Source organism: Protopterus annectens, chromosome 7.part0, assembly GCF_019279795.1.
Source record: "Protopterus annectens isolate FY-2018-M chromosome 7.part0, PAN1.0, whole genome shotgun sequence".
Taxonomy (NCBI): domain Eukaryota; kingdom Metazoa; phylum Chordata; order Ceratodontiformes; family Protopteridae; genus Protopterus; species Protopterus annectens.
In genome coordinates this window covers 1201750581-1201772101 of record NC_056739.1, presented here as the reverse complement: position 1 = coordinate 1201772101, position 21521 = coordinate 1201750581, and the positions used below count along the sequence as shown (strand labels likewise).

The window sequence follows — 21521 nt, the reverse complement described above, 5'->3', positions numbered from 1 at the left end:
TTTTGACGTTGTAATATAGACTCACATTTACGACATATATCCCTAAGATGATTTTTTTTTTTGCTAGTTTTGTCTCAAAATATTGCTGACTGTAAAAGTTATGATTATGCTTAATTTGGTGAACATACATTTTTAAAGTTCAACATTTCAGCATTTTATATTTTTATATTCCCTTTTTTTACCCCCACTGCCTGCCAAACATTGGCCCTCTCATAACCAAATAGCATATTCATTCCTTCAGTAAGGTGACAATCAGCCCGCAGAAGGCAGTCATCTAGACAGCCATCAGGGACTTTATGTCCTAATTCCCTAATCTCTAGAATAGCCAATGTATTTGGCTTGAAATACAGGTCCCCATGCATCCGCACTACTGAACATGCCCAGTTCCAGGGACAACAGCACAGCTGATGCGCATGCTGCCATCATATCCCGATTGTCAGTAAAGCAGTGGAACAAGCTTCTTCACTTACCCAGGATAGGCAAGTAAGTGATGACTACTCATCCCCATTCCTCCTGCCTAGCTCCTGCTACACCCAACCCACTTGCCAAACTCTGCCATCTTGGTAATAGTCAAAACTTTATCCCTCTGCACCATGAAGCCAGTGATAAAAGTTCAACATTTTAACAGCACATCTGCAAAATGACATCTTTGAGACCACCATGTCCTGGATAACTGCATCCTCTGTGTAGATTTCAAGTCCAAAGAATGCTTTTTGGACAAGAAAAGACATTTTGTATAGTGACTGTGAAATCACATTTTAAGATGGAATTGTACGACGACATTTCATGCTTCATAACAGAGGATAATAAGATGAGTTTTCTGAAAATTTAGTCCAGAGGTATTAGTATCTACCAAAGCAGTACATTTGTGTTTAAGCTGGCAAACATTTCCTGAAAATGTTCTTGTGGTTCAACATTTTAAACCAGAGTTACATAAATGCCATCTGTTAGACAGCACACATTTCATAATGTAGACCCCTAAGATAAGAATTCTAAAAATTTGTCCCCAGCTTTACAAATTGCCAACATTATGGGCTAGATTCCGAAAGACTTGTTCTCAGTGTAAGTGACTTACTTAGGTGTATGCTGTATTTGTAAACAGGCCTATACCAGGGGGCACATTTCAAAAGACCTGCTCTCCGTGTAAGTGAATTTACTCCAATGCAATGTACTGGAGTAAGGGACTTAGACTGAGAGCAAATCTTTTGTAATCTGACCCTATGACTCTGCATTTGTCAATATTTCTTTGTAATTTGATTAAAAGTACAACATTTTCACACCAAAATTGCTAACTGCCATATGTGAAGTCTCACATCATGAACAGCTGCATTGTCCTTGCATATTTACATCCCTAAAGATGATTTTAAACAAATGCCAAATAAATAAATAAAAATACATTTTGGACAAGAAACCTTGTTTCACATTGTAATTACAAAACTACTCTTTAACACAAAGTTTAATAATAACACTTCAATATTCATAATGTAAATCTGTAAGGTCAGCATTCTGCAAATTTTGTCCCAAAATATTATTAACTGTGAAAGTTATATTTAGTTGGGCAAGTATTTCATTATTACTTTACTGTAGTTCACCATTTTATGCCAGCCCCTTTGATTAAAATATACCATGAAGTATACTAACCTGCCTTTATTAATTGTATTACAAAACAAAATAAGTAAAATATATAAAACTTTAATACAGTAAAATCAACTTATAATATTCTGCTCAGCAATCATACTACAAAAGTTTTATTGTACCATTTTGCTTAGAGCTTGCTTTAAGATTAAAAGCCATATTCTATATTATTATGATTATATAATAACAGCTGCAGCTACTTTTAGCTCACAACCCAAGCAATCCTAAGCTGTGCTACTAATTTAGGTGTTCTTTACATCGGTTTATCATGATATAGTTAATGTTGTTGTTTACTTGAAGTGTAACTAAAGACTGACGTTACATGAACAGCAAGTTGAATTGACTGCAGAATTCATCACTGATGGTCCAAATACCTATTCTCCTCTTCAGAAGTGGGCATATGGTATGCAAAAAGAAGGGGGAGGGAGGTATTTTGATTATATTTGCTTACTTCTTTGACATCTTCAGAGTAACGTTTAGACTTAAAAAGTAAATATAGTATAAAGGAACACATGTTAAGGACTACAGCAGATAAAGAGTGAGTCTCTAAATGTATGAAATCTTTTAGATGTGGAATAAAACCATTTGAAGTCATCACTACCCTAAATGTTTAAGACCATACAAGTTAAGGACAGAGCTTAAAATAATGACGCACATACTTAAAAAAAGGTAGTTAGAAAGCCTGATAACCTATACAAGGAAGATAATATACAAGGCACACAGTAACACAGAGTAGGAAGAAAATGTAAAATAGTTCATGAAAGAAACTGCAGAATTTCCCTGACTAAAATCAGTCCTAGGTTATGCAGAACTGGCATAATAAGAGGTGCGCATGTTCGAAACTGTTCCACCAAGCAGACAAAAAACATTGCTCAAGAAACAATATGGGAAAACAAGCTAATAATGCAGCAACAAATAAAACTGCTTATGTTGGTGGAAATTCCAGAAAAATGGTTACTGTGCAAAGAGTGAACTGAAAAAATAAGAATTAGATAAAGTAAGGCCAAGATCCATAGACAAGTTGCATAGTACACAGTGTATACTTGTGCCAGAATTGGAGTACCTTTGTGCAGGCTAATAGCAGTTTATTATACTGTTATACTCCACTGCAGTGAGACCTAATGCAAAGTACCAAATAATGGCATGCAAATAAAATGAGGTAATAAAATGAGGTATTACTGAGGTGGTGGTGCTTTGGTAGCGTTGTCGCCTCACAGTTAGACGTTGCCCATTCGATTCTCAGTTAGAGCGTCTTTTGTGTGGCAACATGCGTGAATCGGCATTCCTTCATTAAAGGTTATGCATTAGGCCCAGCAAGCCAGCATGTAAAAATCTACTGCCAATCATTAGTGGACCGGAGTTCCGCTGTGGCGACCCCTAACCAGGAAAAGCCGAAAGACACAAACAAACAAACTGATATTAAAATGCATTCAAGGTGAACAGTCATAATTCTTTTTGTCTATACTGGAATTTGTGCAGCTGTTTGTGCCTGACTATAATAGCACAATACACACCCAAGATTTCATTTTTACATATAGCAAGAATGCTCAGAGCTGTACCATCCACTACCCCTTCTCATCAGTTTGTGTGTGGTACCTTCTGGTGCCAGTGCAAATGTTACGAACTGCAGCTGACAAATTATCAGAATTTCACTGCTCGAGAGATTATTGATCACTTTAGAGTCGATTAGAACATTGTACAGGATGTCCTTCAAGGATGCATCTGCAGTCCTAACAAATGGGTTGTCCTGCCTCAGGCAGCCCTTCGGTCGGCCGGATTCCAAAGTCTGGTCTGGGCTCGCTGATTGATGTTTCACACCGACATCATAGCTGCAGTTCAGCGGGTATAAAGCATCAGCAAACGCCATTTTCCTCAGTCTTTCTTGCCGCGTGGCGCCAAGCACTTAAAAAAAAAAACTCCCCGGGGGGGACTCTTTCTTGCCTCAGTCATGTCAGAGAAAAGTGAATAACTGTTTAACTTGTGGGAAACAAATACCTCATAAAGATTTCCCTCTTACTGCTACCTTGTTTTAGCCCAGACCCACACGCAGCGGCTTGCTAGCTTGCTTCCTTTGTTTCCACAACCAAACGCCGGGTCGGAGGGTCAGAGAGTTTTTTTAGAGGAGTTTTTGCTTTGCTTTTTGCATACCGGACCGGACTCTTCTCGACTCAAAAAAAAAAAAAAAGGGCGGAGGAAAAGGACCGACATTTGGGTGCCGGACTGTTAACCACAAACACCGCAGTGTCTCAACCGCGAAACTGGAGTCCACGGGTTCTTTCTTTCTTCCTTCGGCTCCTCTCGAGGCCTGAGCCCCTCCTCATCCAGCATGGCTGAACATGCTACGGAAATTCCACCTGCTCTTACAGGTTCTCAGGATTTATCAGATACTATCCCTTAGATATATCTACTCCTGCACGGAGCCCCTAGGCCCCCCCGCATCCATGTCAATTAAGGCTTTTGCCAGGGCTAAAGCAGCTAAATCAACAAAGACCGTGCCTGCTAAAACCCTTCTCACAGGGCTAGCTCTAGTACTCAAATGCTTAGTCTAGCAGAGGATCTCATTTCTTTGATCAGGGATCCCAGCCTCACCCTGACAGGGCCTCTCAACCACCTCCAGAGAAGAGGCCTAGAGCAGAGCCCCTGAGCCAGTTTCTACTGATTACTCCTCTGATGATACAAATCCCCAGAATCAGGCCCTTATTCTCCATATGAGGACTCAGATGCAGAAGACTCCATCCCTTCTGCCTCTCCTCCTGAGGAATTTTCTTTGGGGAAACCCTGCATGCTATGAGAGAACAATTTCAATGGCAGGGCCAGGATTTTTCAGACTCTAGGAAAAGGCTTAGGACCTTTTTACATTTGCCACAGCATAGGCCTTTAGCTATTCCTCCAGTACTTACAGTTGTGGATGATGCATTTAATGATGCTTGTACTGCTCCTGACTCTCTCCCTCCGGCCCCTGCTAAGCCCGACAGATACTACAGGGTTCAGGACACACATTATCACTTGTATAAGGCTCCTATTGCAGATCCTGAAACTATTTCATAGGGCCCCAAAGCTGTAGCAGCTGCCTCTTCCAAAAACCCCCTCCCCTCTGAAAGAGAATCTAGGGCTTTAGAGAGATGGGGTAAAAAAGTGTATACTTCTGCTACTCTTTCGGCCAGGGCCTTAAACTGTCAATTCCACATGATTCAATATCAGGAATTCCTGTTAGATCAGCTAACTAAAAAGCTGTCCTCACCTGAGCCTTTAGACTGTAAGTCCCTTCAGAATTTGGTACATAACACTCAGCAGGTCAGTAATCATTCCTTAAAATGCGGCTATGATGCACTGGAGGCTTCCTTTAGATCAGCTATGACTGGTACAGTGATCAGAAGGCATGCATGGTTAAAAGAACAATTCTTACCAGACCATGTAAAGTCCAAGCTTCTAGATGCTCCCATGGAAAAGCACAGTTTGTTTGGTTCCCCTGCACAGCAAGTGTTAAAGAAGGTGGAAGAAAAAGCTAAATCTGTCCAGACAGTCAAGGAATTCTTACAGGTCCAGCCTCCGAGGTTTAGTAGGAACTGGCCTTCCAAGAATTGGTCCTTTCCAGACACCACCAGAGCACAGAGAAGCAGAAATAGACGCCCAAGAGGCAGAGGTCAATCCAGAGGTGCCTACAGGGGACGTCAGTGGCAGCCTAACAGCCAGAGAAGTACTGCCACAGATCCAGCCACTACCACTTCCACAGGACAATCACAGTGACTTGGCTCTGAAACCGCCTACCAGGGAACAACTAGAAGCACCCTTAGGCAGAAAGTTAGCCTTATTTTCAGCAAATTGGCATTACCTTTCAGGAGACAAATGGATTTTGCAGACAATAGACAAAGGCTACAGGTTTCACTTCCATACTCTTCCAAGGAAGAGGGGAATGCCAAACCTACCTCCAAACCAAAAGACAAACGCTCTACAGCAAATAGACCACTTACTAAGGATGAGAGCTATAGAAAAGGTACCGGCTATGGAACAAGGACAAGGATTTTATTCCAGGCTTTTCCTGGTACCAAGAAAGGAAAACCAATGGAGACCTATCCTCGACCTGTCCACTCTGAACACATATCTTATTGTTCCAAAATTCAAGATGCTGACCCTACAGCAACTTCTTCCCATGCTGGGCAAGGAGTCTTGGCTGGTGACTCTGGATCTCAAGGAGGCATACCTGCACGCCCCATATGACCAAATTGCAGAAGATACCTCAGATTTCTTGCAGGATCAGAGCATTATCAATTCTCAGCATTGCCTTTTGCTTATCTAACTGCGCCAGAGTATTCACTGTAAATGCCTGGCATCAGTAATTGCTCATTGCAGGCTTCAGGGAATTCAAATTTATCCATACCTGGACGACTGCCTGTTACAAGCGGACAGCAAAGACAAATTAACAAAAGATTTGAAAAAGGTTATTCACCTACTACAAGCCCTGGGATACACAGTCAACACAAAAAAGTCAAGGCTGATCCCATCCCAAAAGATAACTTTCTTGGGTGCAGAACTGGACACATCAAACCAGATGGCATTCCTCACAGCAGAAAAACAGAAGCAACTACCACCTTATTTCATGGCATTAACAGCACAGAACCAGCTTACAGCAAGGAAAATCCTGCAAGCCCTGGGTTACATGGCATCCTGCATAATATTGATTCCACATGCCAGACTACATATGAGGAAGTTGCAATGGTACCTGAGGAATTTATGGTCTCAGCACAAGCACAGCCTAGAAACCCAAATTCCAATAATTTCATGCCTGAAGCAAGAATTCCAGTGGTTGGCCCAGGCCTGTCAATCAAACAAAGGACTGCCCTTCCACAGGCCTCACCCAAACCAGACTATCACCACGGATGCCTCAGACCTCGGTTGGGGGGCACACATGGTGGACAAGTGCATACAAGGCTTATGGACTCAAGACCAGATGAACCTACACATAAATCAAAAAGAGATGCTGGCAGTAAAGCAGGCAATTCAGACATTCAGACCGTTTCTTCAACAGGGTCATTTGCTGATAAGGACGGACAACACCACAGTTATGTGGTACATCAACAAACAGGGAGGCACACATTCATATCCTCTATGCCGGATGGCAATGGACCTCTGGAATGTGACCCTGAACCTCAACATTCAGCTCCAGGCCATATTTGTGCCAGGAAAAGAAAATATTCTAGCAGACATCTTAAGCAGAACTACCACAGATGCCCACGAATGGATGCTGCATCCAGACATCTTCAAATCCATTACAAGGAAATGGGGACTACCAGAAATAGACCTGTTCGCATCCCCACACAACCACCAGTTGAAAAAATTCTGCACAAGGACATACCACCCACTTGCTTGGAAGGTGGACTCCCTATCCTTCAGTTGGGAAAACCTGACAGCATATGCATTCCCACCTCTCCCTTTGATGCACAAAGTGCTACTGAAGATCAAAGAAGATCACCCAAGGATCATCTTGATAGCTCCAGACTGGCCGAGGCAACATTGGTACCTGCTACTAAGGAGTATGCCTCGGGAACACGCATGGCCTCTGCCCCTACTACCTCTGCTGCTAACACAGAACAACTTCAAAATCCTGCATCCAAACTTGAAAACACTGCAGCTAGCTGCTTGGAACATTACATAAGACAACATAACCCAGATTTATCTCAAAGGGTTAAAGATATTATCTTGGAGGCTCGCAGACCCTCAACAAGGAAAACTTATTCAGCAAAATGGAAAAGATATCTCATTTGGAGTACAACAAAAGGAGTAGATGCATCATTGGCAAACATAGCTAACATCCTGGAATATTTAGCAGAGCTTTTCCACAATGGCCTGTCTTACTCCTCCATTAAGATTCATGCATCAGCAATTTCAGCACAATACAACATGGATCCTCCAGTCTTTTCTCAACCTCTACTCAGGCAGTTTCTGAGAGGAATTAAAATGTAAAGCCACCAATGAAACCACGATTGCCTTCATGGGACTAGAACTTTGTGGTAGAAAAGTTGACACTTCAACCTTTTGAACCAGCAGCAACAGCAGAATTACAGTACTTATCTTGGAAAACTGCATTCCTGCTTGCAATCACTTCAGCTAGAAGGGTTTCTGAATTACAGGCATTAATGGCAGTACAACCCTTCCTTATCTTCCATCAGGATAGAGTGTCCATGAGAACTAATCCTACCTTTATGCCAAAAGTGGTCTCCAGGGTATCTTTAAACCAAGCAATACACCTACCAACATTCTTCCCCAACCCACAGAACAGGGGGGAAAGATTACTGCATACCTTGGATGTGCACAGACAATTGCACTACTACTTGGACAGAACCAAGAACAATAGAAAAACTGACCAGCTTCTGGTAGCATATGCAACAGGAATGGAGGGAAAAGCAATTTCCAAACAAACAATCTCAAAATGTATAGGAAATTGCATTAGATTTTGTTACTCTTTTCATGGAAAGGCAACTCCGGAAAACATCAGACCTCACTCCACAAGGGCTACAGCCACTACTACAGCTTTCTTATGAGGAGTGGCTACCAAAGACATTTTAGAGGCTGCTACTTGGAGCTCCGTGCATACATTTGCCAAGCATTATAATCTACCTTTATACTCCAGATCCCGAGCAGGGTTTTTCAGGGATCTTAACTACACCATAAACTCTTAGTGCCTCCTTAGTGCCTCCTCCCCCAGCTTGGCTATGGTATTCTACCCATTTGTTAGGAGTGCAGATGCATCCTTGAAGGACATAGTACAGTTTTGTACCTACCATAAATGTAGATGTCCAAGAGGTATGCATCTGCAGTCAGACAGGATACCCTCCTTCCCCTCTGTGGTACTCCTAGGGTATTTGCCCATCTTGTAGCTAGCTGGGGGAATCTATTATGGTGTATTTGTTTGTATATATGTATATACATGTTTATTTCTATTAGCTCTCTATTGTTTGGAAACATTTGCATTTATCCAAATCTAGCCTTCCTAGAGGGCACCTGGCATCTGGGGCAAGAAACACTGAGGAAAATGGCGTCGGCTGATGCCTTTATACCCGCTGAACTGCAGCTATGACGTCGGGTGAAGTGCGACATCAGCTGAGGCCAGACCCAGACTTTGGAATCCGGCCGACTGAAGGCTGCCTGAGGCAGGACAACCCATTTGTTAGGACTGCAGATGCATACCTCTCGGACATCTACATTTATGGTAGGTACAAAACTGTACTTTTTGGCTATGTGTCACTCAGACACGGAAATGATAGGAATGCGTGAGCTTCCCTTCCTCTTGGGCCAGGGTATATATTGCTTTTTCCATGCTAGTAACAGGGACCTTGCCGAGATCAAACTGGCACATACTGAGTATTTCACAGGCTTCCACCTCTAGTATATTTAGTAATTTCCTTGATAGAATGTTTCTACATATGGGGACCCCCCCCCCCCCACAGATGCTTATACTTTGCTGTATTTGGTGCTGAGTATCCACTTTAACCTAGTTTTTGACGTCCATAAAGAACCCACAGAGAATTGCTGAACTCCAGTATAACACAATGCACAAACACCAACCCGTAAAATCATAGCGCTTGCATTTGGCCTATTCAAAGTCCACTTCCACAACCTTGTCATATCCGTGCGTATGATCCGGTCATAGCCTGCAGGATATTATTACCATCTTGCTTGTTTGTGCCATAATTTGGTTGTGAGGAAACAGGCAGGGCATCTTTCAGATACTAGTATAATCCGATCATATACACACATGTTTTAATAGGCTCATGGGTAAATACTAGGCAATCATTCTGCAGACTATTGCAAGACTATCCAGTAACCCAGTTTCAGAATGAAACCATGTACATTGTATTTGTGGGGCAAAGACCTGACTTAACCATTATGCTAACCCTGTATTTGTTGCACATCAGGGAATGCTCATCAAAATCATTATCCAAAGAAAGTGTGGAAAGACCAACAACCAGCAGCCACACAACCATCTCCCAGATGGTGACAGGCAACACATGTCAAGTGGAAATGTGTAATCCAGGTTTATGGACTCTGTCATGCACACTGTGGCAATATGTAGCCCAGGTGTATGGGCCATGTCATGCAGAGTGATGGGGCAGTGTCATACAGATCAAACAAGATGTGTGTGGTGTACATATAAGGTGATGCTGGCTAGTACATGGTCAAGCTACACTGTGCATCAGGCAGTACCACATTTACCACACAGTAAGGAGGGAGGAGTGGGTCACATCATCATCTCCATCATATACACTGGTAGCTAAAGACACAATGTTGCAAAAACACTTGTCTGTCTATGCACATATCACTAGTGCCTTAGATGAGAGTCTCAAGTGGCAGGTATTCTGTGTTTCATACTATTTCCTCCTTTTATGGAATGGAGGCTCAACTATGTGACTGAGATTTGATGTGGAGGTGGGTGTCCAGAGCTGAAGGGTATTCTATGTAATACACAGCTTTTTCTTGTGATGTATTTGGAGTTCCACTACATGACTGTGATCTACAGCTACTATGCTGGCTTGTTGTAGTGGAACTTGTGGTCCCTCTTTATAGATATGGTGCATATTTGGGGGACTATGACCTAACTGAAGACCACATATGAAGGATTTTGCCATTGGAGGGTAACAGCAGTTATCTGCAGGTGAGAGTAGTGGCTTCCTGTGATGAGGAGTGGCACAGCATTGCACACATCCAGATGCAGGTAAGGTCTGTACACCCAGCAATGCCCCCTACATGGCACACCCTAGTATATGCCCTCCAATGGCCTTGGGCAACAGTACCAGTAAGCATGGTGATGCTGACAATTCTTTTGATGGAGAGGGACATGGAAACATTGCATGCCACCAGAGACCTCAGGATGCCAATCATTATAGTGTTTCTGGCCTCCCTGTCCTCATGGATGATACACACAACAATGAGGTCCACACTGACCTGGTTTGCAGCAGATTGATTTGAGTGACAATATGGCACATCTACTGCTAAATCTCAAGTACTGTCTGCATGTCAGGGACATTCTGTGACATGTAATGGCATCAAGCAGCCATACAAAGCTACAAAATGATATGTATACCAACTTCAGATGCAATGTGTGATCCTGCTGCTGCAGACCAGCTACAGAGGAAGCATCACTGGTTGTCGCAGCCACGGAGGACTCTCTCCCCAATTGGAGATGGTAAGCATTCTTGCTGTACAACTTCATGTTCTTGAGTGGGCAAGGATACACGTTCGGCCTGTATTGAAAGAAGATGTACATCTAGGATGGAGATAATGCTACTCTGTTACCACACTGTGACTCTGTTTGTCATCCTAAGTAGCACAAATGCCAAGCATTAGTTTGTTTGTTGTGCTCTAGCCTCTACAGATATCACTGTGGCTGTACTCTGCCCTGTGAGTATACAAGAAACACACATGAAAGTATGAGTTCCTGTGTCAAAACCGTGCCCCTGTGGAACACACATTAAAGGCAGCCATATTCATCAAATGTGAGTTTGTTTTTAAGTACTGTTCACAAGTCAGTAACCTTGCAGTATATCCTTAGTACTTATCCCTCCTGTTGTTAAAATCAATATCCTTTCTTACCAAATCTGACTACGTTTTATATTTTGTTATCCGAGATATCATTGTGATCCTTATGTATTTTAAAAACCAAGAACAATTCTAGTTTAGTACAAAAGACTAAAACAAATATAAACCGATGTCAACCTAGATAAAAATCCCAAGCTTTTATTTTATAAGTTTAGATACTGCCTTCGAAAATTCACAGAACTTCAGAACAACCATAGAAACACATCCTCATTCTTAAATACCAGGCTAAAGTCATGTGATTACATAAACCAATCATATGTAAAATACAAACACAAATATTGCCAATATTGTATTCTTGTATTATGGTATTGGAAAGGCCACTTTAATTTATCAACAGATTTTGGTCTCATATCAGATTATCTGTAAGATTTTTGGATGATATATTTAGAATGCTGACAGATAATTTCATACAACTGCAGGAATTATTTCAATTTTTTACAGAACGTTAGATTTTTTAAATGTTCAAGTAATCTTATCATAAATGGTATTAATTTTTAAGTATTACCATCAGCAAATACCACATATAAAAGAAAATACAAATCAAATTTTTACAGGAAATCATCCTTCTTGAATAATTATTTACATTGTTGAAGAAGTCATCCCATCTGCCATGAAGGAAACTTAATAAAGGGCCAGGTGGTTAGACTTGCAAGGTTGGTATCCAATGCCAGTACATTCAACATTGAATTACAACAGTTGAAGTAGATGTTTAGTGAGAGGGTATTATACAGAAGGCCTGTAATATCACATAGGACATGAGATGAGATGACAATGCCCAGGACATTGACATTTCAGCCTTTTCTAAGCATTACAGCTGATGCAGAACTGACCACTGGAACATTTTGTATCAACTATGCCAAAGCAATTGTTATTCCCTTTAATAATAAAAGTGGATAAGTGAAAAAAGATTTTGAAAAAATTGGAAAGCTATGGTTGGGTCCACTGATTTGTTTGAAAGATTAGGTGACAACCCTACTTATATTAACAAAATATGTTTATAAAATAGAGAGAAACTTGAAAACATTGGTTGAAAGGGAACAAGAAAGAGATAATGCTTCTGAATTTCCACAGTATTCTCAAAAGAACGTAGCCCAGTTCTGTAAGGCATGCATTTCAGTCACCAGTGCTTGACTTCACTCATTTATTTCTTCCCTTCCATGCTTTTGCTTTATGGTCCGTGACGACCGGTGGTCTTCGAGCATTTCTATGGGTCTGTGTAAGTCTGTTTGTTGTGTTGATGTGATATAATTCAGATATTCAAAAAACAAATCCTTAAAAGATAGTGTGCCAAACCCATTGTGCAGATCAAGGGCTTAAATGGAATGGCTGTCCAATGTTGTAATGCATCTTGGTTGGTATCATATGGGTATACATAACTGAAAGTTTCCCAATAATGCAGACAAGGAAAATGTATATGGTTTCATTAAGGGAGCGGTAGCACAGTTTTCTACCTATTCTTTTGTCTGCTGCAGGAGGATCCTAGGTGGTGAGGTTATTCTGTATTTTTGTAATGTTCCCAGATTGCTGTATTTGTGTTTGGAGCTGCTGTTTTAAAGATCTCAGATGGCTGCCTTTCCTCCATTCTGTAATATCCATAGACTGTCTTGGGTGAGGTGTGCCTTTCTAGGTAACCTATAGGAGGACACAGGAGAGACACTCTACTTGTACATCTGTTTTGGGTTAGATGCTTAGAAAGAGAATTTATACCCGGAAGTAATGATTCCAGACAGGTAGGGTGTCAGACATCTATAGTTATGGTGAGTGGCTTGTACAGTTATGCTTATCTGTGTGAGTTTCCTCTATTGCATTTCTATTGCATCTTTAACATTTTCTCTCTCCATGGCTATTTTATGACAAGCACATTTATCTGGTATAAAATGGCTGTAGATATGTAAATAAATATTCAATGCAACGGTTGCAATCGTTTTTTCCCTTTGCCAATACAAAAGTAAGAAATTCTAACATTTTATTAATAACTTAGCATTCCATGTTGTTTTCTTTTTCAGCTGCATTTATAATTTGCAGTTAAAATAATTTCAAAATATTAATCATTTTAGCTTTGAAAGCAGCTGATCTGGGTGCTGTAAAGAGTCACAGTTAGGCAAGTAATTAATCTAACACACTGTACTTTTCCTTTCAAGAGCAAGAATTCAAAAAGCTGATAGTAAAATATCTGTTTACAATGTTTGCTATTGACTCTCCCCTGTTTGGTTCCAAAGTAATACTTAAGGTATGGGAAGGGGATGGTTCAGGAAACTGTAAAGTACATATTGCAAGAAATACAGCAGTTTTATATATAAAGTATATTGCCTATACTATTTTCTTTAGTTCTTTATTCCTATATTTTACCTGTCACAGTAGTTTAAGTATATATCATTAAAAAAACTTGAACAGTTACAGTGTGTTTAAATTTGATTAACTCTATTTGAGTGCCATTTTAATATTTCTTTATAGGGTTTACTAGCATTCCAAATACTTTTGTGTATGAATTGGTGTGCAGTTCAAGAAATATATTATAGGAAATAATTCATTTTTATGTCCAGTTAGTGCCTGTTCTAAAAGTGGCAACAATGTTTAATATTCACAGACCTAAGCATAATGTAGTGCTTCATAAACAGTTCAAGTTAAAAGAAAATACAAATTGACACAGAGACCCTTCTAAATAGCTTTCTATAGCAAGCATTGTTATGTTTGTTTAATAGTAAAATTTTCTTTAAGAGTCTAAAATGGATGTTAATGTAAAAGAACCAGCAGTGTGGAGCATTTATAAAATTGCTCCACTCCTGGAACTTCCACTCTGTAATAACACCAGGATCTCTTTTTTTACTCTGTTGCCTTGGCTGTCTTTTAATCCTTCCCAATATACCCATTCAGCCCTTTTATTTCCCATGGTCTTTTCATTCCCATGCTCAGGCATGAGCCCAGTGGACATTTGGCACATGGCCTGAGCAAGCACCTATAGGCCCATTCTTACCCATTGGGTGGTGGGTGGCTGTGGAAAAGGGGCATATTGTGATGGAGGCCCTTCCTTCATAGCATCCTCACAGTTATGACTTCTGCTATTCCCTGCTTAGAGAGTATACATGTGTGCTATAAAACATACACATCCCAGTAAGGCAAGACAAACCCATGACAAAGATATGGTCATTCATCCCACCAATGGAGCTAACTACAGCCCCGCCCTCAGTCTGAGCACACTAGCAGTTGCTGTGCATTTTGCAGCCCTCCCAGTCAGCTCCTCCAGATACCGAGTCAGCTAATCGAACCCTGGTAATCAGTCAGAACTTTATCACTGTGTCACTGAAGCTAGCTAACACCAGAGTGTTAAGGAATGATTGTACCCTAAACATTATTTTTCCTTACCCCAGAGTACTTTCTACAAAATTATACTAGCACTGGAACATTTAAGTAACATGTAAGAGTCATAAAGGGTGTCTATTACCTACACACTACTTTTCCACATCCCAGAATATACTTTCTCTTCTAACAAAAATGACCAGTGCAATGCTATGTATAAGTAATAAATTGCTTATCTGCTTTTCTCCTTGTATTGTGTTTTCATGCTGTTCAGTTTCCTATGTGCATAACATAGTATGATTTTCATGAAATCTTACAGTTTTTTATATAAAATCTGCCTCCTACTCTCTTGCATCTTATAGTATGTTACATTTAAGAATTTTGTCATGGAAGAGTCTATATAACAAAGGTTTTTGTCTGGCTGTCCTTTTTCCCAACAATGGGCAAAAAAACTCATTGAGCCTGTATGGCTGCAGGTTTAATTGGCAGAGACATGCTAACTATAGTCACAGCTGAGTGTGCAGCTCAGAAAACTTTTTGTATCTGGCTAAAAAAATAGCAAGTGAGGGAAAATGTTTTAGCTAAATAATTGTTTATTCTTTCACAAAAGCAACTCATTTAATTTTTGCCCACAGCTAATACTGATAGGGGTCCATGTACACCTGTTTAGAAGAAAACAAAAAAGTAATAAATCAGAGTTGTCACGAATTAAATAATCACAAGTACTCTCCATAGAAATTCTTAAGTAAAGAACCACTTCAGAACAGTCATCCTAACTAAATTAGGAGAACAACATGATACAAAAGGAATGTAAAAATGCCGTAGTGCAGGTACTCGAGTGCACTCCTCAGTCCATTTTGAGGTAGAGCAAATTCCAACATACTACAAAACTTCTATGGTAATACTGGTGCTTTAGAAATGCATACGATGTCAAGATAACACATAAATGTTATTATGCTCCTGTCCTAGTGTTCCTTTAAACTGAGAATTGTTCTGATTTAGTTTACTTATGTGATTCTGAATATGAGTTCTGAACTGTTATATTTAGCCCAGTTTTGGCTAAGACAGATACAGTGCTTATTTGTTAGTATTACACATTTAACACTAGATGGTTTACCATGCATGTTTGTTTGACTGAAATCTGAAGCCCTGTAAGACAGCATACCCTTTGGGCACTTGTGACGATTCTTATGCAGAATGACAACGCATCTTTTCTACCGACCTGGAGAGAAAGAGAAATGTTAAAAGGAAATATTTTGGAGAAGCAAGCTTTCTGGGCTTGGAGGTATAGCGGCATAATAAAATTAAATAAACACTACTAATGCAACATATACCTTCAAAATAAAAGGTGGCCTAAAACAGGGACAGGGTGTGCCTCCTCACACTGTCACACTGGCAGGGGTATAAATCATGCGCTGTTCCTGTGTCAGGTTTATGCTAACATACAGCAGACTTTTTAGCAAGTACACCATATGAGAATGCAAACACAATGTGGACACTAATCCTAGTTGCTGCTTGCACTGAAGATAAGACAAACATTTTTTTTTCTTTCAGATGATAGCTAGAGGCAAAAATGCATCAGACCTGTTTCCAGCTGTTGTCAAGAATGTTGCCTGTAAGAATTTAGAGGTGAGTTGAACAGTGATCTTCTAAAACTGGCTTGCCCTGACTGTTCCTGTAATGCAGTTACAACTGATAAACTCATCCCAAAAGTAGGCTCACGTGGAGTTACAGTCGTGCTTTAATTAAAGTGTGTATTAACCATTTCTTCCACAGAAGAATGCAGAAGAGGATGGCAGAAGAAGTACTTGTTTATTATTAAATTATTTTAAAACTCTTTTTAACATTTGCTGAATACTGCTTTTTGTCTTTCAAAATTCTTTGTGCAATTTTGCCTTTAGAGATATTCATAATCTGTGTCAGTCTTTTAACCTTAGTGGGAGAAATATAATAATGACAGGCATTACACTTTTCTAGGGCAAACAGAGGAAATTTTGTAAAAAAAAAGTCAGGGAGAACTTAACTGCCTTTTGATATTTGTGGTAATTGTGTAAGAAAAACTGATGAGTAGCTTGGCCATGAGGCTTTTATCTGATTGCAAATTATATGTATTTCTGCCACATTGCTGCTTCAAATCCAAGATTTATTCAAACCAAAACAACAGAACTGTAGCTAGTCTGGGAATCATGTTCATAATCCCCCCCACAACCCTGAACTTATACATACTTACTCCAAGATTGGCATACTTCACAGAAAAGGAAATATTCTGAGAGATGGCCATCTCAGACTTAATATATGCAAGTCCATTTTTTCAGACATTCAGTCTCTGTGTTTTGGGATGCACTGTAGCTGGCCCCAGCATTTCAAATAGTTACTGTTATGATAATGCTTTTAACACAGGCCATAGTTATACATCTTTTTTAAATGAACTCCAATGTCTGATGCAATTTGTAACCTGAAATTATTCATAATCATGTCAGTAATCTAGTGTCTAATCCTGGCTTTAGTCATCATCTTTTTTCGGCTGTTCCCGTTAGGGGTCGCCACTGCAGATCATCTGTTTCCATTTCTTCCTGTCCTCTGCATCTTGCTCTGTCACACCAACCACCTGCATGTCCTCTCTCACCACATCCATAAACCTTATCTTAGGCCTTCCTCTTTTCCTGTTACCTGGTAGCTTCATCCTTAGCATCTTTTTCCCAATATACTCAGCATCCCTCCTCAGCACATGTCCAAACCAATGAAATCTTGCCTCTCTGGCTTTGTCTCCAAACCTTCCAACCTGGAAAGACCCTCTAATATACTTATTCCTAATCCTGTACACCCTTGTCACACCCAGTGCAAATCTTAACTTCTTTAACTCTGCCACATCCAGCTCTACCTCCTGCCTTTTTGTCATTGCCACTGTCTCCAACCCATATAACATAGCTGGTCTCACTACCCTCTTTGTAGACCTTCCCTTTCACTTTTACTGGTACTCGTCTGTCACAAATCAGTCCTGACACTCTTCTCCACCCACTCCATCCTGCCTGTACTCTCGTCTTCACCTCTCTTCCACACTCACCATTTCTCTGAACTGTTGTTCCCAAGTATTTAAACTCATCCACCTTTGCCACCTCTACTCCTTGCATCCTCACCATTACTCTATCCTCCCTCTCATTCACACACATATATTCTGTCTTAGTCCTGCTGACCTTCATTCCTCTTCTCTCTAGAGCATATCTCCATCTCTCCAGGGTCTCCTCCACCTGTTCCCTACTCTCACTACAGATCATAATGTCAACTGCAAACATCATAGTCCACGGGGACTCCTGTCTGATCTCCTCTGTCAATCTATCCATCACCATTGCAAATAAGAAAAGGCTCAGAGCTGATCCTTGATGTAATCCCACCTCCACCTTAAACGCATCCGTCACTCCCACTGCAGACCTCACCGCTGTCACACTACCCTTGTAGATATCCTGTACCACTCTTACATACTTCTCTGACACTCCCAACTTCCTCATACAATACCACAACTCCTCTCTAGGCACCCTGTCATATGCTTTCTCTAAGTCTACAAAAACACAATGCAACTCCTGACATTCTCTGTACTTCTCCATCAACACTCTCAGAGAAAACATCGCATCTGTAGTGCTCTTTCCCGGCATGAAATCATACTGCTGATCGCTAATCATGACGTCCCTTCTTAACCTAATGTAGTAAGAATCTTTGTGTTCAACATCTTTGTATCCTGTATAGGAAGGGTTAAAATGGGAAACTGCATTGCGTGCAAAGAAATAAGCTAAAATGAGTTGTTTTTCTTGTAAGGAATTTGCTGACCAGAAAGGAATGCACAGATGCTACTTTGGTCCAGGCACAGGCCTATCTTGGGACTGACCTCTGACCAAGGAGGAGTGCATAGATGTTACCAACTTATCTTGTGTCTGACTTTTTTACCATCTAAGGCTCCACTGAGTGAATTTATAGCCTTGACTGAAATTCCTTGTCTAGTAACCAGCTGCTGAGTATGCATGAAAGAGGGTATAAAAACCCATGTAAAGTGTGTAGAAATTAGACTGCCAGCAACAGAACTTTTTGTGGCAGATCTCCATGCATGTTAAATAAACTCTTTTTGGCCTACTTTTTTTTTGCTGTGATTCTTCCAGTATATGTTAAGAGTATTAAAATCTTTTGACATTTCTGGCGCCCAAGGCGATGGGGCCACCTCTTCCATGATATCTGCATAAGAGGGACTGAAAAACCTGTACAGGAAGGGGAGAACGAATCTCGGCTCCCTTGAATGGAAAGACCTCCGACAAAAAGTCGTAGTAGAGGCCAGTCACTCTTAGATTCGATCCATGGACGGTGATTGACGAGGGCGTGAAGATCCGCAGTAAGGTATTTTGTTTTTGTAAAAGTTTTTAAGGGACTAGTCATAAAGGAATTTCTTTTGTTTAAATTTTACAAAAGACCGGTAGAGATCTCAGGAAAAGGAAACAGTTTTCTTTTAAATAAGAAAATGGGAAACAGTTTTTCTTTTAAATAAGAAAAATGGGAATAGGAAGCAGTTGTTGTGTTAGTAAGGGCTGCTTAAATAAAAGGACTGAGGATGAGGAATATATGTTTAAATTACATCCAAAAACTTAAAATATATGAAAAATGGAAAAAGACTATGGGTTTAGTGGTACCTTGAATAAATCAGAATGTCAAAATCTAGTGAGAGACCTGCGAGGGACACAGGAGGTAAGGTTAAAAACAAAAAGGTAGGATTTCCTCAAGCACAGAAATGGTTAGAAGAAGCTAATAAGAGACATAGGGAACAATTTTCAAATAAGGGAAGTAGTGGCTCGAGTGCAAAAGGTGCATTTTTTGTCCACAAAGAAGATGACCTAAACATCTATTGTCTGCCTACCCTTGTATTCTGATGTCACTAAAGACAGGGTTAGTCCACCCCAGTATCAAAAAGAAAGAAGCAGAAAATCAAGAAAAGGTGTCCTTCATAGTCTTACAGGAGGCAGAGAAGCAGGAAAAAATACCCTCCATAGTTTTACAAAAAACAAGCAGAGGAGACTCTGGAGCTACGTAACCATAGTATAGACAAATCAGAGTAAAAACAAAAGAAGCTAAGGAATATACCCTGTCCACACACTCGTATCCCTTTACATGCAGATAAATATCTTGAAAAAAAGAAAAGAAAACAGGCTCAACCCTTTAGGGTGGCGAGATAAAACACTTATGTTAATGTAAGCTCCGTCCAACAGAGGTAGAGGAAGGGAACAGGGTAGAGGCAGAGGGAGACGGAATGTAGGACATTTTGAAAATTACGAAGGCAGACAAAAGAGGGGAATGTTTTAAATGCAGTAAGAAGGGCATTTCGCAAGAGATTGCCTGAAGAAATCCACTGCTGCTCCAAATCATAGTTCAGCATGACTATATAATGGCAGCACGGACTAACCGGACCCAGATGCTGAGGTCGACTGGCAAGAGTCAGTAATACAAAATGAGAATGATTTTGAGAATGTGAATAAAGAAGGTAAAAGGAAATGTGCAGGATGGGAGAATGAAGTGACTGATTTTTCAGACGGCGAATATCAGGTTATTAATTTAACAGCGTTGGCTGTAACTATGCAGCTAGAGGCACAACCAATTATCACACTTCAAGTAGAAGGGAAGGATGTAGAATGTGTGTGATTCAGGGGCCTCCAGGACCCTGCTAAAAACCTCTGCAGTGCCATCTGATGTAACTTCTGATGACTATGTATTAGTCAAGGCAGCCAATGGATTTATAAAGAACCACTATCTAAACCCTTATGGTTCACGGACCCTGAAACTAACCAAACTATCAGGTTTCGAGTCATTGTCTCTAAAATTTGCCCTGTAAACTTATTAGGAAGAGATTTAATGCACGTGTTTGGCATAGTAGCTGTGCCGACTGCATCAGGGATTCTAGCCAAGGTAGAAATTCAAGATGTTATGTTGCAGGTGGGGCAGGGTGATTTACACTACTGGTACAGTAATGATCTTGTCGAAACTGGACCACAAAATGTAGTAAATGAGCTAACTAATTTGGCCTTCACCTCCGCGAGACAGGCTAACGCCACCCGGGAGGGCCATTCTGACTATATCTCCTAATCCCGCAGGAAGAATTAAAGTTACAATCAGTACCAGACTCCTTATGGTCCCGCGGGCAACATGACATTGGGCTAATAAGAACAGCAGGACAGGTTAAAATAACTCCAAAATCCGACTTTAGACCTCACAAGCCGCAGTATCCGCTAAGTAAAAAGGCAGAAGAAGGCATTCTACCAGTGATCACGGCTCTATTACAAGCTGGGGTTTTAATTCCATGCACAGATTCACCGTGTACACACCCTTGTTCCCAGTAAGGAAACCGGATGGGACCTGGAGAATGGTACAGGATCTGCAGGCTGTGAATGCTGCTGTGGTACCAAGGGCTCCTATGGTCCCAGATCCATCTGTTTTGTTAAATGATATCCTTCCCACAGATAAGTATTTTTCTGTCATTTATATCAGTAACGCATTTTTTCCATCCTCTACAGGAAACTAGTAGGTTTTGGTTCGCTTTACGTTCATGAGCAAGCGGTACACCTACACAAGGCTGCCGCAGGGATATTGTGAAAGCCCTACAATTTTTTTCCAAGAAATGTCAACAAACCTGGCACAGTTTCAACCGGGCATGGCTGTCATCTACTGTTATACGTGGCCGACATCTTACTGGCTGCACCCACGGAGGCTGTCTGTGAGTCGAAACTATTCGGTTATTGCATTTCTTGGCTAAAGAGGGACATAAGGTAAACAAATCTAAATTACAATTTTGTAAAGCTGAAGTACGATATCTAGGCTATACCATTTCAAATGCTGGTAGACAACTGGATAGCTGTAGAAAAGAAGCTATTTTACAGGCACCGATGCCCAGTACAAAAAAAGAAATGATGTCATTTTTAGAAATAACTAACTTTTGTCGTAGTTGGATTCCCAATTATGCAGAGGAA

At 40.6% G+C, this 21521-nt stretch overlaps 1 protein-coding gene across 4 annotated transcripts in view; it reads left to right on the top strand.

Annotated features, from left to right (window-relative positions):
• Positions 1-21521, top strand: part of AP3B2 (adaptor related protein complex 3 subunit beta 2) — a 905004-nt gene that overhangs the window by 271382 nt on the left and 612101 nt on the right. For all 4 annotated transcript variants that reach the window (XM_044077817.1, XM_044077816.1, XM_044077814.1 and 1 more), the window contains exon 3: positions 16081-16155. In XM_044077817.1, coding sequence (XP_043933752.1) covers positions 16081-16155 — 75 coding nt within the window. The remainder of the gene's footprint in view (positions 1-16080; positions 16156-21521) is intronic.